The sequence below is a fragment of the Carcharhinus amblyrhynchos genome, chromosome 15 (assembly GCF_965287045.1).
Source record: "Carcharhinus amblyrhynchos chromosome 15, sCarAmb.v2.hapA, whole genome shotgun sequence".
Classification (NCBI taxonomy): domain Eukaryota; kingdom Metazoa; phylum Chordata; class Chondrichthyes; order Carcharhiniformes; family Carcharhinidae; genus Carcharhinus; species Carcharhinus amblyrhynchos.
Genome location: NC_137338.1, coordinates 55,671,441 through 55,692,944, shown reverse-complemented (window position 1 = coordinate 55,692,944; position 21,504 = coordinate 55,671,441). Strand labels below are relative to the sequence as shown.

At 38.1% G+C, this 21,504-nt stretch overlaps 1 protein-coding gene and 1 long non-coding RNA gene across 2 annotated transcripts in view; one reads left to right on the top strand and one right to left on the bottom strand.

The window, feature by feature from the left end:
- The window catches only part of ltn1 (listerin E3 ubiquitin protein ligase 1), a 130,030-nt gene that overhangs the window by 68,633 nt on the left and 39,893 nt on the right, over window positions 1–21,504 (bottom strand). Inside the window, exon 13 of the mRNA XM_080203970.1 lies at window positions 17,444–17,689. Within this exon, the coding sequence (XP_080060096.1) occupies window positions 17,444–17,689 (246 nt within the window). The remainder of the gene's footprint in view (window positions 1–17,443; window positions 17,690–21,504) is intronic.
- LOC145353320 (uncharacterized) lies at window positions 3,304–9,184 on the top strand. Its single transcript, XR_013888681.1, has 3 exons — window positions 3,304–3,659; window positions 4,083–4,248; window positions 5,571–9,184. It is a non-coding gene; the product is annotated as an uncharacterized LOC145353320 (long non-coding RNA).

Genomic DNA, 21,504 nt, shown 5'->3' with positions numbered 1-21,504 from the left:
TGGAAGCAAGAACCTCAAACCTGTTATGCAGATTAAGAGGCTGAGGCCTCCGCTCCTCACCCCCCTTCCTCTTCCCAGTAGCCCCCTCTTGTCCCTGACCCTTAGAGTTAGCCAGTCTAGGGGGGGTGGATGTCACTTGCACCCCATTGACAATGGCACCCTCTCTCCCCTTGATGAGCCTCAGTGTCTGTAGCTCAGAGGCCAGCTCATTTACCCTGAGCTGGAGCACCTCCAGCAACCTGCACTTACTGCAGACATGGTCACTGGGATGAACCCTAGGGTCCACCAGTTCCCACATCATACAGAAACCACACATCACATGCCCCTCCATTATTTACTGTAGTAGTTTTGAAAACATTTTTTTTTTTTGGTTTTTTTTGTTTTTTTTGTTTTTCAAACGAACTCACCTGGCCTTTTCTCTTTCAAGCCCTTTTTGATATTAAGCCCTAGTAGCTCACTCTGCTTCCCACTCACTCTGCTGCCCGCTCAGACGCTGCCCGCTGTCTACACCAGGCCTCCTTTTAAACCTGGCGCTGATTTAAATCTGATGAACCACAATTGCCTGCTAACCACTCCCTCAGAATTCTTAAAGCAGTAAATACAATAAATAAATGCTTTAAACAGTTCTACAAAGAACAAAGTGCTTTAAACTTATTTTAAACTGGTTTTTAACAGGTAAAATCTTAGCTGTCTCTCTGCTCCTTCACTCGTCTGCTCCAGCAAACAATGGAAGGCTTCACCTTGTACAACTGCCTTAGACAAGATTCAAGTAAACTCATGTAATAAGAACAAAATAACATTTCCTAGTGGTTGTAAAAATAGATAATGCTTCTTCACAAAAAAATTTCAAAAGATAATCTCTCGCAGCAGCAGAATTTAATTTTTAGAAGTGGCAACAAGAGTAAAAACATTATAGTTGACATGTGAACATCCAAAATGCATTAAGAAGTCTGTGTCTTCTTAAACAGCACTAGCAATGAAAAATTAGTTGATTTGCTCAATGCGACAGTGTAAATAAGTGATTAGTATAAGTGAAGTATAAAAAAGCCAAATAGCTCCATCTGATTATAAAATCTAACAACATTGTTCAGAATACTGAAGAAAATAAATTTCCAAAAATGTAGTTACAACAACAAATGGTGAGACGCAGGACAACAGTGGAAAACTGCAGCACTACGACAGCAATTAGTAATATACTTGCATTATAGTATACTTAGAATTGTTCCAAAAACAACTAACTACTTTTAATAACAATACAACTGTGAGGGCGGAGTGTGGGTGAGGTGGCAGTGATGAGGTAGTAGGTAGGTGAATAGGTGGGTTGGGGTAATTGGGTTTGGAGGGGTTGTCAGATTGGGTGGTAGGAGTTAGTGAAGTAGGGAGGGGTAGTTGGATTGCCAGGGAGGGGGGTCTTCAGGTCAGGGCAGTGGTCAAGTGTTCTGGGAGGGTGGTTAGGAGGTCAGGGAGAAGCCAAATGAGAGTTGGAGTCAAGGGGTCAATGAGAGTGATTGTAGAGTCAGCCTTGTAGTTTCCGGATGTTGGACAAGATTTGAATCTGACTAACGTTTTGTGGAACTATCTGGCAAAGTCCCAAGGCCCTGTCCAAAGTCTCTGACTCTAGCTCAAAGTTAGAGATGTTCAGAGAGGGTCCAGGAGAGCAGGGGAATTGCCAAGTGAAAGACGAAACTTCTTGGGCAATGGGATCAGTATGTCAGGATTTCTGCAGGGTCCTGATGCATCTCCTGGGTCATTGGTCTCTGGCAATACAGTGATCAGATGATCTGGATCCACAAGAAGGAAACTGGCTGGAGATAGAAAATGTCTTATTATTCTGAGAATAGCCTAGCAAATTCAGTCTGGGACAATCTAGGATGATGTGGGTATGCCGGCGTTGGACTGGCGTAAACACAGTAAAAAGTCTGACAAATAAATAGCTTGGACTAAAACCTGGTGTTGTCAGACTTTTTACAATCTAGGATCTCAGAGGGAAGACATCTCATCCTAAAAAGCAAAGAATCCAGTCTTGAAAAAATCATTGCAGGCACAGTGGAGATTTTCTTGTACCTGCAAAATTACAATTAGAATTGTATGCTGCACACCGTCCGATGGGTTCTGAGGTAGAAGGATGAGACACAAAGACTACAAGGGGGTACCATCTATAAGATGCACTGCAGTAATTTTTCAGCCTCCTTTAGCAGTACCTTTTAAACCTGCCATTACCATCTAGAGGATCAAGGACATGGGTACACGACTACCTGCAAATTCCCCTCCAACCCACACGCCATCATGACTTGGAACTATGCCACAATTCTTTCACACTTACTAGGTCAAAATCCTATTTTCCCAGTTTAATAAATTAGATAGGATATGGGGGGGAAGGGGTCACAATTTTATATTACACAAGACTACAAGACTAAACCTAAGTTGGATGTTAGATGGTTCTTCTTCCAGAGAATAAAGGAGCTGTCAAATACTGACTCATGCTCCTGTGAGAGTGGAGTCTGCTTTCTACCTACAAAAAATAGATCTTCCTAGGAAATTATCCAGGGTTTCAATTATCATGATTGAGAAAGGTCAGTAAATAATTTCTCGGATGTTATTTTCCCTTGCAAATTGTCTGGGTTCTCACCTTTCCCTGGTTTTGGATGAAGTGGAAAATTTATATATTGTGGTTCACAACAGTTGTGTGGAATATGTTAGTTGGACAAAATAATTATGTTTCCAGTTCATTGGTGTTCGTGTGCTCAGCATTAAATCTTTAAAGGTTCTGAGTTCTGCTGAAGTGCTTTTGAATATTTTCTTCCCATTTATTTTTAATTATTACTAAACATTTAAACTGCCTAAAAAAAATTGAAGGTGAAAATAGCACTGCAGATTATAATAGTGGTTTAAATAGTTAGAAACATTATCACTGTGACATGCAACCTACTGAAGTAGACAGAAAATCAAGGTGAATGATACAAACATATCAATCCATTTTCTTAACAAGTGAACAGAAAAACTTTTCTAATTACAATAAAATTACTATCATGTCTAATTTTACGACATGTACAAACGTACACAAAATATAACCAAGGGATTGCTATCTAATTTAGCAACAGCATTTTGTTTCATGTTATCTCAATTATCCATGTTTCATGTTATCTGTAATATTTAGACAAATAGAGTAATAAGTAACAAGAGTAATGTTTTTAAATTTATTTTATTTAGGATAACAGAGTTCATTGCTTGTTGAAGGAGGATTGTGGCATCATTCTCTGAAATATAACTTAAATAACTGTTGGCATTAAGATGCATTTCCAATGCAGCAAAATCTGGCAAAGCAAAAAACAGGAGTTTTAATGGGCTGCAGTTCCAAAGAAGAACTAAGAGGCATGGTTTAATGTGCATTACAGTAATTCAATAGGCTGATCTACGTGGTCTGCATGATTGGCTGCACTGCTATCCACATAATAGTGCAACTGCTTGCAGACCGTTTCAATCAAGACTCAAGTGAAATTTTCTCCTACTGAGAAGTCACTCAGATGCATTTAAATATGAAGAATGATTTCTTACAGGATTGGTAACTAAAAATATTCATATATACAGCAAAATAATGAATGCTAAATACATCATTGTTCTTCTAATCATATTGATAGCTATGTCTTCAGTATGTGAAGGTAAGTGCTGTATTTTTACAAAGAATACGTCGAGTGCAAATTATAATTCAGACCAAGATAATCAACATTTTAAACTATGTGCTGAAATCATTTTACTGCGTCACAAAGTAACATCAGTTTTCAACAGCAATGCTTCTTATGTTTAGCTTGCATGGGCTGTAGTTGTTATTAATATGAAGTTAAGGGAATGCCTGTAGCATTCTATTTTGTTACTCTCCGTTTTAGGTGGTAAATACGTTCAGTTGGGCTTTCGAAGTTGAAAGCAACATATGCTTATTTTGTTCTGCAGTAGTATTTAGTTTTTGTTAACGTTTTCTAATGGTTGAAACTAGCTGTGTTTATATTTGTTGCTTATTGATAATACATTTTTAACAGTCACAGTAAGCCATCAAATCCTGAGTGATTTATTTATTCCTTTGTTAGGGCTTCAGCAGTTTGCACGTTGGGCAGAAACAGAGCCAACAGAAGATGTTAGTCAATCAGTAAACCGTATCATTCGCTGCTCAGGGTGTAAACAGTCTGCTACAAAAGAAAATAAACGCGTACGACCCAAACTCTCTCACAAAAGTCCACTGCCTTTCTAAACCAGGTAACAAAAACACAATATTTCATTTAGCTTGTCTTCTCTGGCTACTCTTTAGCACACCTTATTACAAATACTGCTGTGTGAAAATGAACATCAGAGTGGAATGATTAAATAAACTGGTTACAAGAACACTGAAATCTCTAGAGGACAAACAGGTGTTTTTTTTTCAGGATCAGATCCATTACATTTCAGAATGAATTGTTCCTTATTGACAATATCACTAAAAGCTGGTTAAGAGTAAATAGACTGAAAATAAAATACTGGAAGGGTGTTGCTTCTTTCAGATGAAGATGGAGCACGTTTGTAGATGTCAGGCTATAAGGGGAACCATGTGCCATTTAACCTGCATTCTGATCACTGAGTGACAAGATAACAATTATACATTTGGCCAGGACTGCAAATGCAGTCACAACCACAAAATCATCAAGTCAATAAGAGTTAGAGGTCTCTAAAGTAGGGTTCAGAAAACATTTTCAGTCCTTTTCAACTGAAAACCCATCCACCAGCCAAAGCATGCCACTTATCATATCTTCTCTGCAAAGAAAACAGCAAAAAAGGAACAGAAATGAATGGAGTTTGAGAAAATGAGTTGAAAGTAATTGCTAATATTAAGTTGTCTATTATCTGAGCAAAGATATGGATATTTGTACTAGCTTTTAATTAAAAAAAAAACTTTTTAAAGGACCAGTGAATGGTAATAGCTAATGTAGATGACAAATAATTTGTCTTAGACTTTAGCTGGAGCATGTGTAATTGGTATCGATGAGAAGAAAGGCATTTCCCAACAGGAGATGGGAAAATATTGGACACTGATACAACAAGCCCTTTTCACGCATCTCCCAACAGTCTAGTTACAGAGGGGCATACCCTCTTGACCATCTATATACCCTCTTGACCAAATTGGTTCAGTTCACAGTGAAGGGAAAAAGTCCAGTAATGCCCATTTATTCTTGCTTGCATCAATATACTAAATACAGTAAATTAAAATTAAACTAAAAAATGAAAATAATGTTTGGTAATAGAATCAGAATAGCCATTCATTTTCAATCAGTAAGGTAAATCATAAAGTCTGTGCCAGGAAAACAGTTAAGCAGTGCACGAGCAAACACTCAGGCTCTATAGTAAATCAATCATTTGCCTTTTTCCATCAGAACCATAGCAACCTCTTGCAGTCATTCCTTACTTAAAAAGGAATTTGGATTTGAAATACAGGGCCAGTATTGTATCACTGGGCCTGCTGTCCAGTTTGCCACAGTAACGTAAAAACAAAGCCACTTCTATAAATTCAATATAATTTCTCTTCTGTTTATTTTTCTGCCTTACAGACACTCTACTGCACCGAACACACATTTTCTGCAAAGATCATGTCCTGTGCCATCTAGGAATAGAACTACCAAGGACAAACATCCTTTTATGATCTCTTTGAGGAATACAATCTATATTTCTGTTGGAATGCATAAGATATCAGTTTCAGCTGCTCACTACTGCTGCCACAGAAGGATCCCATTTTTTCCAGATGTGAATGTGCCACTTGAGTGAATATAATCAAAAGGTCAAAAGAAAATGCAACATGCTTTGAGACAGCCTGTTCATGACAACCACCATTTTCTCCACATATTCCAGAGCAGACCAATCTATCTGTATGCAAAAACAAACCTTGTTAACAGCTGTTTCTGCTTAACAAAATAAATGATGTGATTGAGAATTAATTTTAAAAGTGATAACCATCTGACATTTGAAATAGCAATATTGAGATTTCAAGAAAATTTGTCATTCCGGATGATTTCATAAGTGAAATACTGCCAATTCCAGGGGATCTACTTGAATTATTCATTGACCACATAAAGAGATAGATAAATACTGGTAAATCAGTACTGAAATATAATCCAAGATTTTGTGAAAAATCTTTAGTTACATTTCAGTGCTACAAGATTGTACTTTGCTATTTTCGGTTAAGAAATTTTCAAGAGGGAAAATAAGATCTTGCCACATACACCCTGAGGACATTGCTTAATGCATTATAAAAAAGCAACAAAATTTACCAAGCATTTGAAAATTTTGTCACAAATTAACGCTGATGCATTTAACAAAAATCAGTTTATAACTGAAGGGAGAATACATAAATGAGAATAGTTATTTCATAAAATAGTTTATTTTCAATCACTAAACTGGCCTGAAGCCTTATGACAAAGTTCTACAATTAAAATTAAATTTACAATTTTTCTTACTATTTTAAAGTTATTGTGCTAATTCAAATTACTCCACTTCTTAGAAATTATATCGAATATTTAGCTCTTTCTGCTGTTGTTTTAGACTTAAACTGTCAGTTGTTCTAAAGAATACTCTGCTCTCTGGGCTGGCTACTTCTAAATTTTCAGATCACAGAATACATAGCTGTTAAATGGTCTACTGCAAGAGAATTCAATATTTTTGTTATTAAAATATAAATTAAAATATATTATTATACTAAATTAGCACTGTGCTGGTCTCCATGCCCATTCTCGACTAACAGTTAATCAGATATGAGACTCCAAAAACCAGCACCAGAGCAATTTAAAAAAAAACGGCATCAGGGCATTATAGTTTGGCCTGATCACAACATGAAAGCAATCATGCCAAATTTATGAGGCATTTCAGTTCTATCATGGGCACATTGGTCACATATTAACTGCCACTAACCATAAGTAAGACAAACATCAGCAGATAGCTATTTATTTAGCTCTGTTACAGACGTTGCCATCTCAAGCGTTTCATTCCCTTTTTGCTCCAATTTTCATTAGCTGTTACAGATTTATAATAAAATAATCCCTTGTTAGCTTGCCTGTTGCTTCAATCTATGGAATCAAATGATTGCCTCGGTACTCAGATTTTCGCACTTTAAGATTCTATCAAATGGTATCTAAGAACTGAATAAAATTCCCTTTAATACCAAAATAAAATTGTACTTTGATTTTGTTCCTCATGAGGTTCTGCATCAAAAATACAGAATTGTGAACTGGTGATTTTTATATGTTTAAATGGGAGAAGTAAAAGAATTTATATAGCTATATATTTGTGGTCAGGAAGTGCTGGAAACACTCAGCAAGTTATTTAGAACTTGTGAAGAGAACTACCAAGTTAATGTTTCAAATAGCCTCCTAGAGGAAAAAAATGCATAGTAGATCAGCATTTAAAAAGACACAGAGAAGGGAAAAAGCACACAAATAAATAAGAAGTAGAATGAATTGTAAAATGTTTACAATGGAAGAGAGGACATGTTTAAATGGTCCAAATTTCAGTCTCTTTGCATTCACCCATGATCACCAACATCATCTTGATAGTCAATGTTCCTTCAGTTACTGCTGTTACCACTTCACGAATTACTGCCTCTGCACTATCACAGAACTGCATGCATGTTCTCTTCAGCAACACTAAGTGTTTGTACAGGTCCTCATTTCAATAATACATCCTTCATCTCATTCAGCATTTCTTTCAAAAACTATATGACATTTCTTCAAGCAACAAGGGCCATAATATCAACAACTCTTGGGGGCCAGCCAGGGCAATTAGAAATGGGTAATAAATGATGGTGTCACCAGCCATTTTCACATCCCATGAACGAATTAAAAAAACGAATCGCCTAATCCCTTGTCCTCTTCACTTTCTTACAATCCCATTTGTCCTCTATTCTCGCCTCTTGCCAGATTTACACTATCCTCTTCAACATACCCCTTTGACTTTAAAAAATCCTTTGTCAACTTCAACCTATTCTGACCCTCGGCTCGGTGAACTCCTGGTTTGACATGATGCTTAGCACCTTTGCCACTTTCATCTTCTTCAACTTTGATCCATCACGAATCTTTTCTCTAGTCTCTTATGTTCTCAATATTTCCACCAAATATCACTGGTATGTTACAAGGCATCAGTTTTCCACTCCCCTCGCTCACTCAAATTTATGTTCCACAAATTTGAAATGCTGATTCTTTCAAGTTTCACCCTTATCAAATCTGCTGCCATGGGACCACTGTTGTTGCATACCACAAAGATCCCCATTTTGATAAAGCCAAACTACATTATACACTGCACTTCTTATCTCCTTTTGGACTATGACCTGTTACTGAACAAACACTCAATTTCCCGGATGGTTGTTACCTCATTTCTTCTTGCAATCCTCCTCCTCACTGCTTCCAACCCGAGTACCACAATCTCATAAGTTAGCCTTATTCGAACTACTCCTCAAGACACACAAAGAGGACATTAGTACATCGATCATTTCAATTTACTTCTGTCCCACCAAACCAATTTCTTCTCATCTTGACATTACTTTATCCTCCCCACCCACCACTGTTCTGTTCAAATTCACCAAATTGAATTCATTTCATTGAATTTGTTCAAATTGACAGATTCACATCTGATAGCAAAAATGATATGTTTGGGATCAGAAAACCAGTATTTTTTGTGATGAAAACTGTTGATCCACAAGTCCTTTACATTATCATCCTTCCTCTGGATGGCCGAAGGTCTTTTCTTTGATAAATGATCCAGCCAATTCCCACCAACCATCACTCTACTCAAACCGGCTGAATATGTTCTCACCTTAAATAACTTCTTTAACTCCACTTCGAAGAAATAAAAGGCGTTAGGTCTAAAAGAAATAATTTGGATCCTGGCACCATCTGCCTTTTTGAAAAGGCTATGATCAAAGTCACAAACAAAGGGGACAGTTCTCCCAAAATAGTCCTAAGTTTGAATTCGCATAAAAACTGGAGTAAATCCCACTGTTTTTTTTAAATCGAAGTTTCAAATTGAATCTTCCACAGTCTGAGCACTGCAGAGTGCATTGGCATAAATCATGCTAAAAAGCTGCGGGTGGGGCTTATTCCTGCTGGAGGGGCCAGTAACATAGCACTGAGCAGGCTACTGCGCATATTTACCAATCTGTCAGTAACGAGATCAGCGTGTGCACTGGCATTGTCAGCCAGTTTAATCGCTGGCCAGCCCTGCGATCCCAAATCATTGACCTATCGACTCCCCCACAGCCTGATTGTTGGCGCCGTCCCCCTACCGGGCATGTCCCGCCAGACTCAATCTCCCTCCCCCAGCAGCCCCAATCTCCCAATCCTCCCCACCCAGATGGCCAGCCCCAATTGCTGGCCTCCCTTCCTCTGCTCACGATCCCAAATGCAAAGTGGCATTGCGGCCTCCCACCCTCACAGCCCCAGAGACTCCATCCGCAATAGACCCCACTCCCTTGGCATTGCTTGATGTCCTGTGGGCATAGCCAAGGTGCCCCCCTGGGCATTGCCACTCTGTCCCATTAGGAGTGGTCAAGGTGGCAATGTCCAGGATGCACCCCTCTTACCCATGAGCCTGTAGCGGGCCTCGATTGTCCTCTTTAATTCCAGTGGTGTCAGGTCGCTAGTTTCCTGCAAATGGGAAGCTATAGCAAACCCTGCTGGAGTGAAACACTCATGGCGGGCGGGCGGGGGGGGCTGCTGCTGCTGGTGGTGGTGTGGTGTGGTGTGGTGTGTGTGTGTGTGTGTGTGTGTGTGTGTGAGATGGTGGTGGTGGTGCAGAAAAGGGAAAGGCTAACGGGACCAGAGATTTCAGTCCCAGGCTCATTAATGATATTTAAAATAGATGTAAATGGTTACTTAAATAAATTATGCAGCTCCACACCAGAAATTGCCACGTAGCTGACGGTGTCAGAAATCTGGCTGCTGGAGACATACGGAGGCCCTGGCACCCTGCGTGAAGACTGCAAAATGGTCTCCGCTTAAGTCTCCCAGCCTGCTGCACTACAAAAGCAGTGCTGCGGGCGGAGAGAATCAACCCCAATATCTTCGATGAATGTGACCACATTGAACTATCTCTACTGATCCACTTCAATGTCTGGAGCCTTTGAGTTCTAAAATATTCTCCTCAAGCCCTCCACCTCTCATGTAGGCTTGACAGTCTTCACTTTTGGCATCTACCAACTTTTTACTCCTTCTCAGCTTATCAGTTGCTCTTGCGTTTTGCTGGATTGTCTGATTTCTATTCCAAAACTGCCTCAGCTATTCATATGTCCAGTGTTTTTTTTAAATTTACATGTGTATGCATGTCTACTCCTTCCTTCTTCTATTATCTATTTTGTCAAATATTTTAATCTGTAATTCTATTAAGTTCTGATGAATAAAGCAGTGGAGGAAGGGTCATTGAATTTATTTCAGACAGATTTTTGGATAGACAAGTGAGACAAAGGCTATGGTATGGAATGGACAGAAAAGTGGAGTTGAGACCAAAATCAGGTCAGCTGACTGAATGGCGGAGCAGGCTCAATGGGCCAAATGGCTTACTTCTGCTCCTACATACTATGTTCCTATGAAGGGTTACACCCGAAATGTTAACTTCTCAGTTCTCTCCATATTTTGGCTAACTTGATAAATGTTTCGAGCATTTTCTATTTTGTTTCAGATCTACAGTTTTAGTTTTTGTATATGCATGTATGGATTTGTGTGAAAAGTACTCTCTTGTACATCATATCATGCTGTATCACTAAAACTAAAGATATTTTAACCCATTTTTTGAAAGACTTCGTTGAGATGTTTTCTGTCACTACCTTTTAATCTGTGTCACACTAGAATAAAGATTAACGTTTCAGTTTTGTGAATTGTATTAAAACATTTGCAGGAAAATCTCTGTTATCCAACACACTCCCAAAATGGGAGATGCTGGTTAATCAATTCTGTCTAGTAACTGAGATATAAGGTAACTTCTGTCTTTTCATCCAATGAGGAAGCAACAGAATGATCAACAGATTTTGAGGTCTCAAAATGTGTGGGAGCGCACAAATCCAGTGGCACTGAGGAGAGATGCTGCTGCACAACAGTGAGAGGCTGAGACTAGAGTCAGGACAGGTTCTAATAATTATTACCAGTGAGTCTGACATTGTTAATCAAAAAACAGATCTGACGCCGGAATTCCTGTTAATAGAAAATTCCGGTCAGCAGAGTGTCTGATGACAGTTTTACTGTACATTTCACTTGTGATAAAAAAGGTCTCAACTGAGGGGGACTAAGTGGGTAAACGGACAAAATACTTTTACTGAGAGATAAGATATCCTTTTACAAAAACATCGGAATGAAAGGTTAATAATGCCATTAAAGTGTTCTTTAAAATGGAATAAAGACAATAGAGTAACATACAACTAGACTGACGACCTACAGACTGCTTTTAAGAAACAATTTATTTTTTCAACAGTTGAAACTTTTCTCAAATGGACTGCACATGTCAACAACGTGATGGACTTTTATAAGGATGACCATTATAGAACACTTCAGATTCACTATAATGCAGATTTTGGAATCCAGCCAAAGACAAGCATCTCACATTAGCACTATAATTAATAATGCATAAGGCAACACAAGTACAAATAGTCCAAATAAAATGACAGAATTATACTATCCAAGTATTGTATTTAAACATTAAAAATTTTTAATGAAAGCAAAAGGCCAACAGCTACTCCGACCTGCAGTATGTTAGCTTGTGCTATCTGACACACATACATGGAAGGCCACTCATCTTTACTTCTTTAAAGAATTCCAGGCGAATTCCTATCTCTCCAAGTAATTGAACAATTACTAATGTGAGTGGGTTGCCATACAACACCCATCCTCCCCAGTCCAAGGTTAAGGGGAAAAAGAGTGGCATTTTAATGTGCAGGAAAGACAAGCAAAGTGCCAAGCCATCAAAAGTATGTGAAACAGGTAAGAAACCTAAACAAGCCTAAGCGCGCAGAAAGGCATGGCTTACTCTTTTATATGGGCTCTATGATGAGCAAGTGTCTCATGAACAAAAGAAGTTTAAACCACCCTGGTTTGTAGTATGGCATTAGCTTGTTTCGTGTCACCGCTCTGCTATTATAATGTTTAAAATATTCAAACGATCTTTGTGGCTTTATGTTATTTATTGCATGGAGGTATGCTAATCCTAAAAATAGTCTTCAGGGTGAAGCCGAATGGAACACAACATATTGATGTACTAATGTATGTTATCTTGGAAGAGTAATAAAGACTGATTCCCTTGTTGTGCTGAGTTCCCTATATTAGAGCACTAAGGCTGAGGCATTGACTGAAGTTTGGTCATATCTTTGAGTGGGGTGGGGTGGGATAAAATATAAATCAATAGAAGTCAGGCATATATAACTAAGCTTCTTCACAATAACTAGCTTAACATTACTTCTGAAGCTATCTACTATGTGCTTCGTAACAAAAATTAATAAGCTTAGAGCCTCAGGCTACATCATCTAATTCTCATTCATACTACAGGAGTGCTTTGGGAGGCACAAGCTTCACCAGCATCAACCCTCAAGCAGAAACAATTCAATGTTCTTGCTGTCAGAGGCAGCAACAAGCTCTTGAGACTGTTGTCAACTAACCAAACTGCTAATGATGGAAAATACAAACAACAGGTACTCTGACAGCAAATAAATCAGGGCAAAGAAATGGGAATCTGGCTGTGGGCATTACCAGCCAGTCATTTCCCCAACTCTGCAATAACTGCAGCTGCACAGGATTTGCATGGCATGTCAAGGCCCACATAAGTACCAGATAACAGCATTCAACTTCTTTCAGACACAGTAAATGTAAAGAGAAGAGCGTATTTAATAATAGCCAGTAACAATGATACAAGTCAGAAATAGCAACAGCTCTTTCAGCCTCTCTATATGTGTGCAGTCACTTTCCCTGCTGTTGCCAAATCCATCAAGCAGTATTAATGTGGGCTGAACATAGAAACAGGAGTAGCCCATTTAGCCTGTTGAATCTGGTCTGCCATTCACTGGGATCATGCTTAATTTGCAGCCTAACTTCATACAACTTTGCCCCATCTCCTTTGACAAACAAAGAAACCCCAATCTAAGTTTTAATATTAACAAATGATCTAATATCAATTAATGCTTGTGGAAGAGAATTCCAAACTTCTACCAGTTTTTGTATGAAGAAATGTTTCCTAATTTCACTCCTGAAGATTCTGATTATGTCCCCTACTTCTAGACATATCAGAAATAGTTTCTCCCAATCTACTCTATTGGTTCCCCTTAATATCTTCACAGAATCTTTATAGTGCATAAGGAGGCCATTTGATCCAGCAAGTCTGCACTGGCTCTCTGGAAGAGAATTCTACCTTGTTCCACTACCTTGCCTTATCCCCTTAATCTTGCAGTCTTTCTTTTCAGATAGCAATCCAATTCCCTTTTGAACATCTGATCAAACCTACAACCATTTCAGGCAGTTCATTCCAGACTCCAACCATCCTCTGGGTGAAAATATTTTAACTCACATAACTCTTTTTTTGCCAATTATTTTGAAACTGCACCCTCTAGTTTTTTATGCCCTGAGTGGGAACAGTTCCTCACTATGTACCTGTCCATACACCTCAAGGTCTTGAATACCTATTAGTCTTCTCTTCTCTAAGGAAAACAGTCCCAACCTGTTCTCAAAGCTATGGTTCTGTATGCCCAGAATCATTCTTGTGAATCTCATCTGTACCCTCCCCAATGCCTTCACATCTGCCTCAAGTGTGGCATGCAGAACTAGACACAGTACTCCAGATGAGACCTATACAAATATCTTATCCAATTTCAACATGACCTCTTTGCTCTTGTATTCGGTGCCCTTATTAATGAAGCCAAAGGTACCATATACTTTTTGATATGCCCTGCTATCCTCAATGACTAGTATACATATACTGCAAGGTCCCTCTGTTCCTGTACCTCCTTTAAAGTTTCTGCCTTTATTTTCTATCACCTCTCCATATTCTTCCTGCCAAAATGAATCACCTCACACTTCTTTGCACTGAATCTCATCTACCACTTGCGTGCCCAATCCACCAACTTGACTATGTGCTTTTGTAGTTCAAGACTATCCTTTTCACAGTTGACGATATTTCCCATTTTCATTTCATCTGCAAATTTTGAAATCAGCCCTGAACACTAATGTCTAGGTCATTAACATATATCTTGACAACTTTGATCAAACATAGAATAGAAGCCCTACAGAACAGGAGGCAACCATTCAGCACACGGAGTCTGCACCGACTCTCCGACAGAGTATTTTACCCAGACCCTATTGCCACTAATTCCCCTAACCTACATATCTTGAGACACTAAGGGGTAATTTAGCATGGCCAATCCACCTATCCTGCACATCTTTGGACAGTGGGAGGGAACTGGAGCACCTGGAGAAAACCCACATAGATATAAAGAGGGCGTGCAAATGCCACATAGACAGTTGCCTCAGGCCAGAATGAACTTGAGTCCTTGACTGTGAGCTAACCACTGTGCCACCCTGCCCCCCTCTGCCTTCTAAATCCAAAGGAAAACAATCCAGGTTTGCGTAATTACATCTCATAATTTAACCCTTGCAGTCCAGGTATCATTCCACTAAATATGTGCTTCATCTGTTCCAAGACCAATATATTTTTGCTAAATGGGGCTTTGTGTACCTGAAGCTACACATTCTTATATTCTATTCTTCCAAATATAAAAGCCAACATTCCACTAGTTTTTTTAAAGTTATTTTCTGTAGCTGTTCATGACATTTTAGTGATGTGTGTGCCTGGAACCTCAAATCTCTTTGGACTTTCACTGTTTCTAAAATTACACCTTTTAAGAAGTATTTGTTCTAATCTTTTGCAGTCCTGAGTATATGTCCTCTCATTTGTCTACACTGAAACCCATTTGTCACAGTTCTGCACATTCATTTAATCTATTAATTAATGTAATTTTATACATCTACACTATTTACAATGCTGTCTGCATTTGCACATACTACTAAGACATTTTCAGCAGAACCTCAGTTATACAAAAGTGATGGGGGTAAAGGCAATGCCCAATTTGGTACTGAATTATACAGGCTGGAGCATCCATGTTTACTTTCTGATTTGTGCCTGGTTACCTGATCTCTCCCAGGGTTCCTATTCCCTGGGCAAAAGGAGGTGGGAAAAGCAGTCAGAATTCTGATTCTTGCTTACTATCATATTGGTTCCTTGTGGAAATTGAGAGGTTGGGGGATAGGGTTTAACTCTCTACTGAAGAATGTTATTTGGATGAGGTAACGTATAGAAGCTATGAAAATATATTTGCCATCAGTTAGCATCTTCAAGGGATCTGGTGAGTTAAGAAAGAAAAAACATTGCTGTGTTTTTGTTTCTGTTTTAAATTATTCAGGTTCACTGAACTATTTCAGTAATGCATCAGTTTGAGAACAGTACAGAAGATCACAAGAAAGGAATTGTGAGCAACTGCCGCATTTCATCTTATATTCTTAGAACATACCAGACAATAAACTCTTATTCAGGCATTAATCTCCATTTGTACTAACCATTCTCCTTTGCGCATGATAGACACTTGTGCCATCTTTGGTACATTCCAACGAATAAGAAGTTGTTCAAGGCACTGAGCTATGTGGCACACAGTCATTCCATCTTGCCAACCTGAAAATAACCCATTTGTACCTACTCTCTGCTCCCTTTCAGCCAGCATGCCTTTTATTTTCCGCACTAACCTTTGATGAGCCACTTTATCAAATGACACATAAGTCCAAGAATGGAAGCCAATCACAGATGCAGGCATTCTGAATAATACAATATTTCCCAAAATAGAAAAAAAATCCAATAGAAGCTACACTATCTTTGACTAAGCACAAATGGTAAAGAAATAATTGGACTGTTAATGCTTGAGTGGAATTGAGTTGAACTGAGGATTTACAAAAAAACAAAATTCAGGAAAAATTAGAAATAGAAACTAAATCATTAACGAGGTAAGTGGTTTCCTTAGGGATTCAAATAGACTGGTGCACAGTGTTATAGCCATATTGCTCAGAGCCAGAGTTGGCAGGAGGGGAGGGAAAGAAAAGTTTGATCTCCACTTTACATTGTCACATGAAGGTAATCACATCACGCAGCAACAAAACTCTGCATGGCGAAGTCTAGCAATCTCCTGCTAGCTATCTTGTATTGTAATAATTACTGCTGCAGCTTCCATTTTTATAGCCTCCTTGGAAGAGAAAAATATTCCAACATGCTTTATAGATCCATAATCAATCAAAACTGGTTTGCAATGCAATGAAGGAAGTAAGCAAGTGGGTGACCAGAAGTTTGATCAAAAACGTATGATTTAAGCATTTGTCTTAAAAGAGGGAGACGGTGAGGCACAAGAGTTTAGGGAGGGAACTCCAGAGCATGGGACCTACATGGATGAAGACGTGAATGCCAGTGGTGGAGGATATATAAGGGGGATTTCATAGGAGGTACTTTAGCATAAAACCAGCAGCAGCAAAGGCCCTTGTGTCAAGTGAATGAAAAATAGATATTTTGTTTTTAAAGAAAATAAGTGTCATTTTTTAAAGTCTCAAATCAACTTCCCTCCATGCTGTAGAAAAAGTAATGAGTTAGTTACAACTCTTGCCCAGTTCCCAAAATGCTTGTGAAAGCATACTGCTAGAGATCCTTCACAGTGTTTAGGTGATAAAGGCATTAATCTTATTGTAGAAATCAGGCTTGTGGTTGCTCATCACCTGATTCCTGATAAATGACAATGCCTTTCAGATAGAGAGTATTAAAATGGCTTATTGCTGTAATTAAAATAGATTTCACTTCACTGTTGAGAGGGAAGTAATAGATTTGGGCAGATAAGAACAACTTTTGCGTGGTGTGCATATATGTGTGGTGGTTATTTATGGATAGTGGAGCTTCTCAACCTTTTTATGTAGCCAGTTTAATTCTTCTATGCTAGAGAATGAGTTTGGTTATTAGAAGTATTAAGCCTCAGCTGGGGGAGAATTAGAAAAGAGGGCAAGGGTATGCCCAATGTTCACAATTGGAGTTCAACATGTATTAAACAGTGCAATATTGCAGTTTATTGCACAGTCAAGTTCTATATATTGATTCTATTCCACTTCACTTCAACGAATGTAATTGAATCACATTTTAAATTTGTTTTAAACTAAAAGTGAAGATACTAAAGAACAACAGTTTTGTAAGTTACTCAATTTAAAATATCCATTTATCCGATAGAAAAGCCATGGACATGTCTCGTAACAGCATAATACCATGCTAACATGTCTAAGGAGCATAGGTGTGCATTACATCAATTTAATTGACATAGAAACACATGTACACATCTTAACATTGCATGAGTTTGAAAATAAAAGCTTAATTTTATAAAATTACACTTCACCTGCAAGATGAGTCTTCTCCTGGCTCTGGGCACAGAGCTGGAAGATTGTATAAAGAAGACCTTCAGCAGAAGACATCTGCAAACATCCCTTGATGGAGCAGAAAAAATTAGATGCCAAATCACAAATGAAGGAAAGTGATGGCTCCAGAGCTCCAGATTTAGATGGGTCCGTCGAGAAATCCTTAGAAAGCGCATAGTGCAGTCTATCTATTATTCTTTCAATATACACCTCATCAATCAAGAACTCTATATAAAAGAAACAATAAAATTAAAAGATACAACTTAATTCAAGACCATGTGGATTCCTTTGTGATGCTATAGTCCAATTTTGGCTTATATTATAGAATCAACATATGAACGAGGAGCTGGAGTAGACCACTCAGCCCCTCAAGCTAGCTTCACCATTTAATAGAATCATGGTTGATCTGATAGTAACCTCAGATGTGTATCTCACCCACTCCTGATAACCCATCACCCATCCTTGCTTATGTGACAATACTGTGCCTTTAAAAATATATTTGTGTCACGTTTCTTGCGAGGTGAACGTTTTCTCTTTCAGCTCTGATTATGGTGCTGATTGTCTATAAACAACAGCCGATATGCTAAGCATGCAGAAAAATAACTGCTCCTAATTAGTGGGGTGTTTGTTTTAATCTAAGTTAATGCATTTTTGTTATTTTTTAGGTTGTCCCCTGGGGTTTCAGAGTAGGATTTAATTAGGTTGGTTGACTTGAGTGTCATGTGCTAATGGGAGGAGCTAGGCTTACAGAGAGACAAGCAGGTAGTTGTGTTTGAATTTGAAAGGTGCAGCTCTTTCTCTCTGAAAATTGAAGTCTAGGACTGGCTAGAAGTCTGCAAAAAGCAAGAGGTATTTTCTTTCTTCCTCTCTCTGTGGAGTTCTGCTGTATAAAGACAGGTTGTAGGGATCATTCATTTGTTTGAATAGACGAGGGGACAGCAATTGATATAAGTTTTATAAATGGTTTTCTTTTATTGAACAAAACTTCAAAAGTAATTAACATGACAGAAGTGAGAAGAGAGCAGACTTGAAGACTGGCTTCACAGCCAGGCCTTGTACAAAAAAATGTACTGAGTTGAGCAAGATCTAAGAACTGAACTAAACATGTACTGAAATAAAAATGTATTTCAATCTTTACCTCATTATCAGAAGTGTTTTTCACATGCCATCTATGTCTATGAAAACAGGTCTTGCAGCTGCTATTATGAAAAGCTTGTTTTGCCTGCATTGTGTACCTTTTAGGAATGCAATTTTTGGCTAATCCAATATCCCTTCTGAGTTTTAAAACGTAGTCAAGTTAGCAGTGTTAGTTAACCCCGACAGTCTAGCATTTAAATGTAATTGCATATGCAGAAATATCTTAAAATGAACTATATGCCTGGATGAAGCAAACAGAGTTAAGCATACATAGGATCTCTCACAAGTCTTTCTCTGGAGACTGATATCCAAGAGAGAGAAGACAGTTCTCTCTCTATATCCCTGTCCAGAGATGTTAGAAGGCAGCTCATGTAAGGCTATGAGTTTTCTCTGATTCTGAAGAGGAGTTTACATTTATGAAGAATATTGCTTGAATTGGAACCAACAGAGATAGCTAGCAGTTAAGAATTATACCTTGTCATGTTTAAGTATTTCAATTCATAAAAGTTGTGATAATTCTTTTAAACTGCACTATGTTTTAATAAAATCATACCTGGAGCAAAACACCTTATGCTCACTAGTGTCAAAATCAAAAACAGTTAGGGTCTAGACTAACTTCATTATATATTTTGGAGTTTCTGATTTGGTCCTAACACTTATTATATAGATTATATCAATAATCTATCCACCTCTGCCTTAAAAATATTCAAAGACTGTGGTTCAATAACCTTTGCAGGAAGAATTCCAAAGACCCATGATCCTCAGAGAAATAAATTCACCTAATTTCTGTTTTAAATGAGCAACCCTCGTTTTAAATTGGTGACCTCTAGTTCTAGATTGTCCCACAAGAGGTAACATCCTCTCCACATCCACCCTGTCAAGATCCCTCAAGATCTTATATGTTTCCACCAAGTCGCCTCCTACCATTCTAAACTCCTGAAGATAGATGCCTAGCCTATCTAATCTTCCCTCATAAGTCATTACCTCTATTCTAGGTATTAAGTTTGGTAAACCCTCTCTAAATTGCTTTCAATGCATATACATCTTCTTTAAATGAAGTGAACAATATTGTACACAAACTCCAAATATGGTCTCACTAGCGCTCTGTACAACTGAAGCATAATCTCCCAACATTTGTAGTTAATTCCCCTCATAATAAATAATAACATTTCATGAACTTTCCTGACCTGCAAACTAGCCTTTGTGATTCATACACTAGGATACCCAGGTCCCTCTGCACCTCAAAGCTCTGCAATTTCTCACCATTTAGATAATATGCTTCTTTTTTATTCTTCCTGTCAAATGAACAATTTCACATTTCCTCACATTATACTCTGTTTGCTAGATCTTTGCCCACTCACTTAAACTATATATTTTTACAGCCTTCTTGTATCCTCCTCATAACTTACTTTCCTTGCTATCTTTGTATCAGAAAATTTGGCAACTATTCCTTCATCCAAGTCATTGTAAACAGTCAAGATTCTGAATCGATCTCTGTGGCACACCACTCATTACATCTTGCCAACCTAAAAAAGACCTATTCTCTCTGCTTCCTGTCCACCAGTCAATCTTCTATCCATGCCAAGGTGTTATCTCCTATAGCATAAGTTTTTATGTTTCACAATAACCTTTGATGTGCCATTTTATCAAATGCCTTCTGGGAATCTAAGTGTAGTACATCGTCTGGTTTCCCTTCATCCACAGCATGTTATTTCCTCAAAGAACTCCAATAAGTTGGTTAAACATGATATTGCTTTCATAAAAACATGTTGACTCTGCCTGATTATCTTGAACTTATCCAAGTACCCTGATACGACTACTTTAATAATAGCTTCTCACATTTCCCTTGCTGTTCCTTATATGCTGTTCCTATATCCTTATATGCTGTTCCTTATATTCCTTCCACCTATCTTTGCATTATATGCTTTTCTTTAAATCTGATGCTATCGCGAATCTTTCTAGTTAACCACTGATGGTAGATCCAACCCTTGGACTTTTTCCTTACTCATTGGAATGTATCTTCTGTACATTCTGACACATCCCCCTAAATAGTTGCCATAGCATCTCTATTGACCCATCCCTTAATGTTAAGCTAATTGGGCTGTAGCTTCCCACTTTTTTTCTCCCTTCCTATTTGAACAGAGTTACGTTGGCTATTTTCCAATCTAAAGGAACCTTCCCCAAATTGAGGGAGTTTTGGAAAATTAAAACCTTAAACTTATCCCTTCCCTCATCCCTAGGTGGAGAAAGCAACTTGACCCTGCCTGCCTTCACTATAACAGATCACAATATTGGTGAACAAAGCTTCTATTGGTCCTCTACTGCACAGCAAGATTCATTTTTACTACAACTACAGAATATGCTATGAGGCAAGTTACAACTTGTTTTCAATTATGCTTCAAAAGGAGTGACTAAAGTTTCATTCTTCAAAAATGATACGTCAGCACAGAAAAGTGACCACCAGATTTCTTTTTCTCTATGTGAAATCAAAGAGGCAAAATACTGCAAAATCGATATGACCTTGTACATTTGTGTTACAAAATATAAAGAAGTCTATGCAGGCAAGATTTTTTTGTATATCTGTATGATGAAAATTGAAATCTTGCTATCTCAAGATGGGAAAGGGAAATAAATTCTACATATTTAGAAAGGTTCAGGATTTTACAAGCTAACACTGCATATGTGAAAAACTGAATGTTGTAAATTATCCATGAGTGATAAAAATAAAGGGTTTATTCACATCTAGTCAAAATGATTCTTTTTACTACCCATTTTTGGAAACAAATTAGGACACAAATCACTGTATTAAAGAAAACTGTGAATTCTCGTCTATTGATAAGCAGGCTCGTTTAACCTTTCCATGGCTTCCAAGATTAAGCAATCTGAGTGTTCCGTTTAAGAACAT